Source organism: Dipodomys ordii, unplaced genomic scaffold (genome assembly GCF_000151885.1).
Source record: "Dipodomys ordii isolate 6190 unplaced genomic scaffold, Dord_2.0 Scaffold94, whole genome shotgun sequence".
Taxonomy (NCBI): domain Eukaryota; kingdom Metazoa; phylum Chordata; class Mammalia; order Rodentia; family Heteromyidae; genus Dipodomys; species Dipodomys ordii.
The window spans coordinates 4,156,214-4,166,924 of NW_012267310.1; the positions used below are offsets into that span (position 1 = coordinate 4,156,214).

The window sequence follows — 10,711 nt, forward strand, 5'->3', positions numbered from 1 at the left end:
TTTCTTTTTGCTTATGTGGTGCTGAGGAATTGAACCCAGGGCCTCATGCATGCAAGGCAAGCGCTCTACCACTGAGCCACCTTCCCAGCCCCATCCTGAGCCTCTTTGTGCTCAAGGCTAGCCCCAGTGCTACTTCCAGCTTTTTCTGAGTAGTTCATTGGAGATGAGTCTCATGGACTTTCCTGTCCTGGCTGTCTTCAATCTGTGATCCACAGATCTCAGTCTCCTGAGTAGCTATGATTATAGGCATGAGCCACCTGGGTGCAGCTAGAACCTCCTTTTTAGTAATAACAAAATAAGTTTTATGGCCTAAAATTTAAAATATAACACACACATATGCACATACACATACATACTAGTTTTCTTGTTTTGAGACAGAGTCTCGCTATTACTTAGACTAGCCTTCAACTACACAGCTCAAGCTGTTTTCCCACATCAGTCACCCAAGTAGTTTTTTTTTTTTGGTCTGAGACTGGTAGTCAACTTGGTATCTGATACTTTATCTAATTGGCTAGCACCCTACCAAATGAGCCATGCCTCCAATCCATTGAATTATTCTAATTTTATTTTTGAATTAGTGCATATGAGTTAAATGAGGAAGTTTTGTTGTGATAATTCCATAAATTTGTACTTGGAACAAGTTGACTTCTCCCTTATATACTCATAGTGTCTTTTCCCCACTTTTGGTGGGTTTCATTCTGTGTGTGTGTAAGTAAGTAAAATGTACTTTGGTCCTCTTTGACTTTCAGTATCCTTTCCTTTTCCCCTCCTGCTGATTGCCCCCAGATAGTTTGCCTTTTTCATTCATATCCCATGATGATTATCATCATTTTAACTTTTTTTCTTTTTAAGTCTATAGGTTTTAGGATAGAGAATAGGAGCTTTCTCTTTCTTCCTTCTCCTCAACTCTCTTCCTTTCTTCTTTCACTCCCTCCTTTCCTTCCTTTTTTGGTTTTTTTATTTTTTGAGATGGGGGATCTAACATTATAGGCTTTTGGCTAGATATTTATTTTTTCCTTTCTGTGCTGTAAGAAAGTTTTGTTATAAACAAATTTATCATCATATATATACAGTGGGAGGGGGGCTAATACTAGGGCTTGAACTTAGGACCTTATACTCTTACTCAGATTTCTTGCTCAAAGCATTTTTGCTCAGAACTCAGTCTCCTGAAATTATAGGCATGGGCCACTGGCACCCAACTTATCTTTTTATTTGAAAGGAAATTCTGGAAATACTTAGAGTTTAACTTCAGACTTAACATCAGAAAATAGACTTCCGTTAAAAACCTCCCTATAATCCTTACTGAGCCCTTACTTAATCTTGTTCCATCTGTATGTTTTCTTTCCCAACCACTCAAGGCACAGCTAATATATTTTAAAAGTAGATCCAGACTTTAAGCTTGGTTGCCTGCCTACCTATCCTCCCTCCATCCTTCCTCTCCCTTCTCTTTCTTTAGAGAGGCCCTTGCTGTGTACCACGGGATACAGGTAGCACCCTTGAGCAGCCTTAAGTATTAGATCCTTCCCTCCAGAGGTCTAGGATTATAGGCACATCCACATTGAGCCAATCTAAAAGTAAATAGCATGCAAATATTGTACATGCTACACACAGTGAATTTTACATCTTTTCACCCTTCATTAGAGATATTTAGACTCACTCTGAATTGTTATTACTGATATTTGCTATTGTTTAGAATATAAATCAAGAGAATCTTTATATTCTCAGTTGTCTTAGGAACCTATGAATTTACAATTTTGTTTCTCCAGATGAAACAAGTTATGTCTATATCTCTACAGAAGTAGGTATTAAAGTGTATAGGAAGATTCATACTGTGCTTACTTGACTAGACTTTTGAAGAAATAATTATCTTTATAAGTGTCTTAGAAAATAAAAGTTGGGTTGTGTACATTTTCTTTTTCATTAGGAGTTGGAACAAAGATCGATCCCACTTTGTGCCGAGCTGACAGAATGGTGGGGCAGGTTCTTGGTGCAGTTGGGGCTTTACCTGAGATATTCACAGAATTGGAAATATCCTATTTCCTACTTAGACGGCTCCTAGGTGTCCGCACTGAAGGAGATAAGAAAGCAGCAAAAGTAAGTGCTTTTTATAATCCTGTTTCAGAAAAAGTAACAGACAGTTATGTGAATCCAGTTTTGAGTTGTATTCTTCTGTGCCCAACATGGAATTAAAATAAATCAGTTTGATTTTTTTCTTTGCCAGTCCTGGGGCTTAAACTCAGGGCCTGGGCACCGTCTCTGAGCTTCTTTTGCTCAAGGCTAGCACTCCACAACTTTAGCCACAATGCCACTTCCAGCATTTCTTATTTTATGTTGTACTGAAGAATCGAACCCAGGGCTTCATGCATGCTAGGCAAGCACTCTACCAGTAAATTACTTTCCCAGCTCCTTTTTTAAAATTAATCTTTTACTAATACTACGTTGGCAGAGATGGGGAAATAGTTGACACTTAATGTTGATATTTTAAAATTTTTTAGGTGTGTCTAAACCCTGCCCTGGTACTTTTCTCTAGGGCATTTAGAAAGAATAGCATAATAATTATCATGAGATTCAGTTCAGAGTGAAATTGTGTTACTTTGAAAACTATATACATTTAGCTAGCCAGGTGCCAATGGCTCATGCTTGTAATACTACCTACTCAGAAGGCTGAGATCTGAGGATCACAGTTTGAAGCCAACTCTGGCAGGCAAACCCATGAGACTCTCATCTCCAAACCACCAAAAAGCCTGAAGTGGAGCTGTGGCTCAAATGGTAGCTCCTTTGAGCAAAAAATTTGGGGGACAGCACCAGGCCCTGAACTCAAGCCCAGGATGAACACACATACACACACAATACTATATACTAGATAGAGTTCAAAAATAAATTAGGAGACACAAGTTATAAAAGAATTATAGAAGTATCTCTTTGTTAAACATTGAACCTTTTGAGTCTCTTGGTTAAAAACTCATGTAGTATAAGTGAAATAACATGAAAAAGTAATTTTCATGAGAAATAACCAAAGAAATAATGTTGACTCTTTTCCACACACACATCAAACAGTGCTTTACCACTTTGAACCACTGCTTTACTTGTGATTTTCTGGGGCTAATTGGAAATAAGAGTCTCACTTACTTTGTTGCCAGAACTGGCTCTGAACTGCAGTCCTCAGATCTCAGCCTCCATAGTAGCTAGCGTGAGCTACTGGCAACTGGCTTGTCATGTGTTTTAGAATTCTTGTTTTTTTTTTCCTTTGATCATGGGGTTCAAACTCTGGGCCTGGGCACTGTCCCTCAGTTCTTCAGCTCAAGGCTAACACTACCATTTGAGCCACAGTGCTTTTTCTGGTACTGAGGAATAGAACCCAGAGCCTCATACATGTGAGGCAGACACTCTACCACTGAGCCACCTTCCCAGACCCTAGAATTCTTTTGATACCAACTTGACTGTTTTTGTCTCATCTGACTTACCAAATAATGAAACCATTAAAACGGTGACCTGATTTGGGGCATTTGGCTAATAATTTACTTACTGTTCCTTGTACAGATGGTGCCAGCCAATTAAATAGAGGCTCAGAGAGTTCTAGTAACTGGTTTAGGTACAAGAATAGAATTGGACCTCCAAAATCACCTTACTGACCCTCATAAAGCCATTTCCTATTTTTCTACCCATACATACACAAAGGAAATTTTGTACCTTATTTCTACTGTAGGCTGAAGATCTATAAGTTAAAAATCTAAAATCTAAATGCTTTACAATCCAAAGGTTTGGTTTTTTTTTTTTTTTTTACTGACATGATGCTACCACTGAAAAATTCTATACTTGACCTCATGATGAGTCATAGTCAAATGCAACTGCACTAACTGTGGAAAATTGTAAAATTGCTTCAGGTTATTGCTATAAGGTGTACATAAGTCAACCAGGCTCGGGTCGCTCATGCTTATAATCCTAGTTACTCAGAAGGCTGAGATTTGAGGATTATGGTTGGAAGTCAGCCTGAACAGGAAAGTTCTAAGACTTCTCTTCAATAAGCTACTTAAAAAAAGCCAGAAAGGAGCCAGGCGCTAGTGGCTCACGCCTGTAATCCTAGCTACTCAGGAGGCTGAGATCTGAGGATCGCGGTTCAAAGCCAGCCGGGGCAGGAGAGACCGTGAGACTCCTATCTCCAATAAACCACCAGAAAACCGGAAGTGGCGCTGAGCAAACAAGCTCGGGGTCAGCACTCAGGACACACACACACACACACACACACTGTACCAGTCTGGGAGTCTGGGCGTAGTTGCTCACTGTTATAATATCAAGAGGCAGGAGGTTTAGCAGTTCCAGGCCAGCCTATGCTGCATAGCAAGACTATTCATAAAGCAAAACTTAAGTGACTTCAGTGTTTATCCCCCAAGACACCACATATATATACATAAGTATTATAAAATCCTGAGATACTTGGAATGTTCACATTTCTAAGCATTCCCAATAAAGAATACTCAACTAGTGTTTAACTTGAAGCTTTTTTTTGTTTGTTTTGGTGGGTCGTGGGACTTGAACTCTGGGCCTGGGCGCTGACCCTGAGTTCTTCAGCTTAAGGCGAGTGCTATACCACTTGAGCCACAGTGCCACTTCCAGTTTTCTGGTAGTTTATTGGAGATAAGAGTCTCATGAACTTTCCTGCCTGGGCTGGGCTGGCTTGAACCATTGATCCTCAGATCTCAGCCTCTTGAGTAGCTAGGATTACAGGTGTGAGCCACTGGCGCCTAGCTAACTTAAAATTTTTTAAGAGTGGTTTATGCAGTGGTTACTTAATTTATTTCTTCAAGGCAGATTTTGTATGAAGTCACTGGGCCCCAAATCAACATTCTGTTTGCTACTTTTAAACTGTAAATGGTCTTGACTTTGGGGTGTTTTCGCCCAATTTCTCTCCTTAGGTACAAAAGCTGTCGAAGAATGAAGTGCTTATGGTCAACATAGGATCCCTGTCGACAGGAGGGAGAGTTAGTGCTGTCAAGGCTGATCTGGGTAAAATCGTCTTGACTAATCCTGTGTGCACAGAAGTAGGAGAAAAAATTGCCCTTAGTCGAAGAGTCGAGAAACACTGGCGGTAAGTTGATTAGCCTTTGCCACTGTTTAGTAGAGTCAGTTTCCTTAAGTTCTTGGTATACATTCAGGTGTACATACTCTTGCTTGAACACAAGAGTCTGTATTATTTTTACTATCTGGATCTTATTGAAAACTACATTTAAGCAGCCTTGATTTATAGTCCCAAGTACTGCAGTTGGCTTCTCACAATCTATGAAAAAACTAATTAATTGTCTGACTATTAGTGGCTTATGCCTGTAATCCTAGGTACTCAAGAGGCTAAGATCCAGAGGATCTTAGTTTTGAAGCCAGCCCAGACAGAAAAGTTTGTGAGATTTTGTCAAAAGACTGAGCCAGGTGTGGCTTCAGTGGTATACCTGTTTGTGAGCATGTAAGCCAAGCAAGTACAAGGCCCTGAGTTCAAACTATGATTAGCATTCATGCTCATTGCTGTAGGGTGATACTGCTTCTAGTTCCCTATAAATGACTAAAACTACGAAATACATATATTTGGGTCCTCACTCGTTATGTTTCCTGTTAGTTATGGAGTCTTCCCATTCCTTTCTATTCCTTGTAACATTATGTCTATACCACTGTCATTTCATACTTAATATATGGTGCAAAAGTCTTCTAGTTTGCCTCATCCTTTGTCACAGAAGAACTTAGTCACTATGAAAGTGTTTTAGGAATGTTTTGAATGAGCTCTTCCGTAATCAGCTGATAGGTGCAGCTGATACATGATGTGTTCCTCTAGTTCTTTTTCCTTTAACAGCTGAGGTCATGCTAATGCATTGCAATCTGTTGAGGTGTTGTGAGTAAGAGGCATGCATTTCTCAGGGAAGAAATGATAGAGAATGAGCTTTAAACAAAACTTAGTTGAAGTGGTTTGTGTTTGGGGCATAGTTCTTAGGTTGACAAGCAAGACTTTAGTGGATCTGAGGGGTAGGTATAGTTTGTTAGAATGAAGGCACGTCTGTTCGTGATAAGAATTACTGTGAGCTTTCTCTCTGGAGGAGCAGACTTAGGGAACATTTGAACTTAGAAGATGGGCAATAGCCAGGCGCTGGTGGCTCACACCTGTAATCCTAGCTACTCAGGAGGCTGAGATCTGAGGCAGGAAGTTTATTGGAGACTCTTATCTCTAATAAACCATCAGAAAACCGGAAGTGGCACTGTGGCTCAAGTGGCGCTAGCCTTGAGCTGAAAAGCTGAAGGACAGTGCCCAAGCCCAGAGTTCAAGTCCCATGACAGATGGGGGGAAAAAAGGGCAAGGCCTAGCTCTTTAGGAGGCTGAGATCTGAGGATCACAATTTGAAACGGTCTTCACAGACAAGTCTGTGAACCTCTTAGCTCTGATTAACCACCAAAAAGCCAGAATTGGAGCTGTGGCTCAAGTAATAGAGCACTAGCCTTAAGCCAAAAAAATGTTCAGGGAGTTTCTAGACCCTTAGTTCAAATCCCAAGATTGTACAGGCAAAAACTAAAATACATGGGCAGGTAAAAACCAATTACGTCACGTGATTATATGTTGATACTAATGAACTAGATGTGAAACTCATAATGTCTTTTATTTTCATTCTGCAGTTTAATTGGTTGGGGTCAGATAAGAAGAGGAGTGACAATCAAGCCAACTGTGGATGATGACTGAAGAATCCCAGCTAACTAAGTCATTTGAACAGAGTTGAAATTTGTCTTAACAATGTAGGGTATATTTTCAAAGCAATACTAGGGAATTAATTTCACAGCTCATTACCTTTGTAGGTAACTGTAAGGTTTTTCTCATCATTTGGCATCAAAAATTTAATCTCTAGTACTAACAATATGGGGTATACAACAAATGTCAAAATCTCCTATTGCTGGATTGAAACTACATTTTAGCAGAACATTCCCAAGTATCTAGATCAATGCAGGTTTAAAAAAATTTTGCCACCAGCCTTCATTGTAGCTCATATACCAATGAACTTGTCTGAGCTAAACAATTTTTCTTTCTTTTTCATGCTTCTTGAGTAGCTCCAGGCTGAAGGACTGTTGTACCAGTAAAAGCTGGAAGATAAATTCTCAAAGACCAGCTTCCCTTTGGCCCATTATTTTATATTGCTTTTTCTTTGAAATTTTAAGTGAAAAGAAAATGAGTAGGGTCAATTGAAATTGACCACTAAAGTCTGAGTACCTGACTCCATACACAAACGTTCTCCCTTAACTCTTTTCCTGGAACGAAATGGAGGAAATCAGAGCCAGAAGTTCTTAACTTCTTCCATTGCCATGAGGTTATTCCTTCCTTGGTTACCTGTAATCTGACAGTCTTCCTCTGTTGGCAAATAGTATATGCAGAGGTGAGGAACAGCAGGCCATACAAAACCCTTGAAATCATGAATTCATTTGGTAGGGGATGGGACATGTACATGAGCTTTTTGTATGCTTTGTGATGGCTGCCGGAAGCTCTGTACCTGAGTTGATCATTTTGTGTGGCCCTCAATGATAGAAATATCCAAATGCCCTTGGCAGTAAAAACTTCTCCCACCTCTGTGTTAAGTGATACTAGATGACTAGTAAAAGAGCCTTTTAGGCTATATTTTCTATTTTGTTTTTGGGGAGCTGGGAATTGAGCTCAGGGCCCCCCTGTGCTATGCACATATGCTATCACTGAGCTACCCCTTGGCCTGTTTTTCTTAGCTGTTTCATTCATCATGTTATGACATAGATTCGAATAGTATTTTGGGGGCCTAGCAAGAGGTAGAAATTATTTGAAAACAAATAATAAGTATGATTTTTTTTAACTTATCCTCTGTGTCCCTCCCTCTACTTTCCCCGGGCTGTTCTTTTTTATACTTTTTATTTATGTCTTTGCTTTATGAAATGATTTTGTGTTTAAAGCTCAAGGGCAGCACCCAAACCCAGAGTTACAAGTCCTAGTACCAGAACCAAAAAATTAAAAGATTTTGTGGGAGTTATGATTCCCAACTTTAGTTGGCAGAATTGCTGAGGAAGGTTTAAAAAAAAAAATCCCAAGGATTGAGAATGTGGCTTAATGGTAGAGTGCTTGTCTAGCACACTCCAAGCCCTGGGTTTGATTCCTCAGTACCACATAAACAGAAAAAGCCAGGCGTGGCACTGTGGCTCAAGTGGTAGAGTGCTAGCCTTGAGCACAGAGAGGCTCAGGGACACTGCCCAGGCCCTGAGTTCTGAGTTCAAGCTCCAGGACCAGGGCTTCCCCCAAAATAATCCCTAGAAATTCTGATCTAATTGGCTTGGGGCAGGGCCTAGATGCTAATTTTTTTTTTTTTTTGGTCAGTTGTGAGGCATGAACTCAGGGCCTGGACTCTGTCCCTGAGCTTCCTTTTGTGCAAGGCTGGCCCTCTACCACTTGAGCCACAATGCCACTTCGGTTTTGAGTGGTTAATTGGAGACAAGAGTCTCATGGGAACTTTCCTGCCTGGGCTGGCTTCAAACCATGATCTTCAGATCTCAGCCTCCTGAGTAGTTAGGATTACAGGCGTGAGCCACCTAACCCCTGGCTTAGATGATATATTTTGTTTTTAAACTAATCTTGCCAGGGCACAGGTTGCTCATACCTGTAATCCTAGATACTCAGGAGTCTGAGGTCTAGAAAATTGAGGTTCAAAGCCAGTCTGGACAGGGAAGTCTTTGAGACTTATCTCCCAAATAACCAGCAAAAAGCCAAGATAGAAGCATAGATCAAGTGGTAAAGTACCAGCCAAGTAATCAGGTGGCTCTGAGTTTTAACCCAGGTATCAGAAAAACCAACCTTCCCAGTGCTTGGGAACAAGTTTAGAGTTAAGAAGTAGACATATTCAATAATAGTATCCGAATAAATTTTGGTATTCTGATAATATTTTGTTTTCTTTTCTTAAATTTGCATTGAGACAGGATTTCATTCCAGTTAGGATAAGGTGTTCTTCTGGATACTGAAGCCGCCTTTTTGAAGTTTAGAAGCTGTGGTTGTGGGTTGTCATTTAAGTTGATAAGTTTTGAGAAAGCATTTTAATGTTATGTATTTGACTGATTTTAAAGGGTTGCATTGTAGCATGAAGAACACATTTAAATAAAATGAAATTCTAAATCAAACATTATATCTGAAATGTCCCCTTGTGTTTTATAAGTACCTTCAACCCAGAATTCTGGGATACAACTCAAAAGAGTGACTTACCTTATTGCAGCTAATTTTTTGTCAGCCAAATCAGAAATATCTTATAATTAATGTCATACATCCACATGAATTTCAGCCACTGATAAAGGCACATTCATTGCAGGGCTGGGAAGGTGGCTTAGTGGTAGAGTGCTTGCCTCACATGCATGAGGCCCTGGGTTTGATTCCTCAGCACCACATAAGCAGAAAAAAGCTGGAAGTGGTGAAGTGCTAGCCTTGAGCTGAAGAGCTGAGGGACAGTGTTCAGGCCCAGAGTTCAAGCCCCATGACAGATAGATAGATAGGTAGATAGATAGATAGAGCTGAGTACCTGTGGCTCACACCTATAATCATAGCTACTTGGGAGGCTATGATCTGAGGATTGAGGTTCAAAGCCATCCTGGGCAGAAAGGTCCATCAGATTCATCTATTAACCACCAGAAAACTGGAAGTAGACCTCTGGTCAAAGTGGTAGAGCATTAGCCTTGAATGAAAAAGCTTAGATACAGCATCTAACCCGAGTTCAAGTCTCATGACTGACCATGTAAATGTAGAGGGAAGCTATGGACTTGTGTGTCCTAAGCAAGTAATTGTCAAAATCATTTACAGTGAAATGGTGTGGAGTGCAGCTCAGTGGTATACCCTGCCCTTGACCTTGCCTACAATGATACACACACACACATACACACAAACAGTCACTAGTGGTGCGCATCTGTAATCTTAGCTATTTGGGAGGTTGAGATCAGGAGGACTGTGGGCCAAGGCTACCCTAACCATACAAATGTGATCCCATCTTAACCAATGACTGAGTGTGATATGCACCAGTTATCCTAGCTATGTGGACGGCTGATATTGGAAGGATCATGGTTTCAGGCTGCCAGTGCAGAAAAAGATTCCATCTCAATGGAAGAAGCTAGACATGGTGATGCTCACCTGTTATCCTCGCTACAGTGGGAGTCAAAATGAGAATCGCAGGTGTGAGCCAGAAGTGACACTATTTCAAACATAACCAGTGCAAAAGAAAAATGTTGCTTGGTAGTGGAGTGCCTGTGTGAGCAGGAAACAAGCTCAAACCAGTATCATCAGGAAACAACGATTATTCATTGAGGGCTGGGAAGGTGGCTCAGTGGTAGAGTGCTTGCCTCCCATGCATGAAGCCCTGGGTTTGATTCCTCAGCACCACATACACAGAAAAAGCCAGAAGTGGCGCTGTGGCTCAAGGGGTAGAGCACTAGCCTTGAGCTGAAGAGCTGAGGGACAGCACCCAGGCCCAGAGTTCAAGCCCCATGTCCAACAAAACGACAACAAATAGAAAACATAAAAAGTAGATTATTCTTTTTAAAAAAAACTCAGGGACAGTGTCCAGGCCCAGAGTGCAAGCCCCAGGACTGGCAAAAAAAAAATAATAATAATCTTTTTTTTTTTTTTTTTTGCTGGTCATGGGGCCTAAACTCTGGGCCTGGGCGCTGTCCCTCAGCTCTTCAGCTCAAGGCTAGGACT

The 10,711-nt window shown here is 40.7% G+C and overlaps 1 protein-coding gene across 1 annotated transcript in view; it reads left to right on the plus strand.

Moving 5' to 3' along the window:
* Positions 1–7,682, plus strand: part of Eif2s3 (eukaryotic translation initiation factor 2, subunit 3 gamma, 52kDa) — a 19,196-nt gene extending 11,514 nt beyond the window's left edge. Inside the window, exons 10-12 of the mRNA XM_013026525.1 lie at positions 1,925–2,094; positions 4,914–5,086; positions 6,649–7,682. Coding sequence (XP_012881979.1) covers positions 1,925–2,094; positions 4,914–5,086; positions 6,649–6,712 — 407 coding nt within the window. The 3' untranslated portion in view covers positions 6,713–7,682. The remainder of the gene's footprint in view (positions 1–1,924; positions 2,095–4,913; positions 5,087–6,648) is intronic.
* Positions 7,683–10,711: the final 3,029 nt, after the last annotated feature.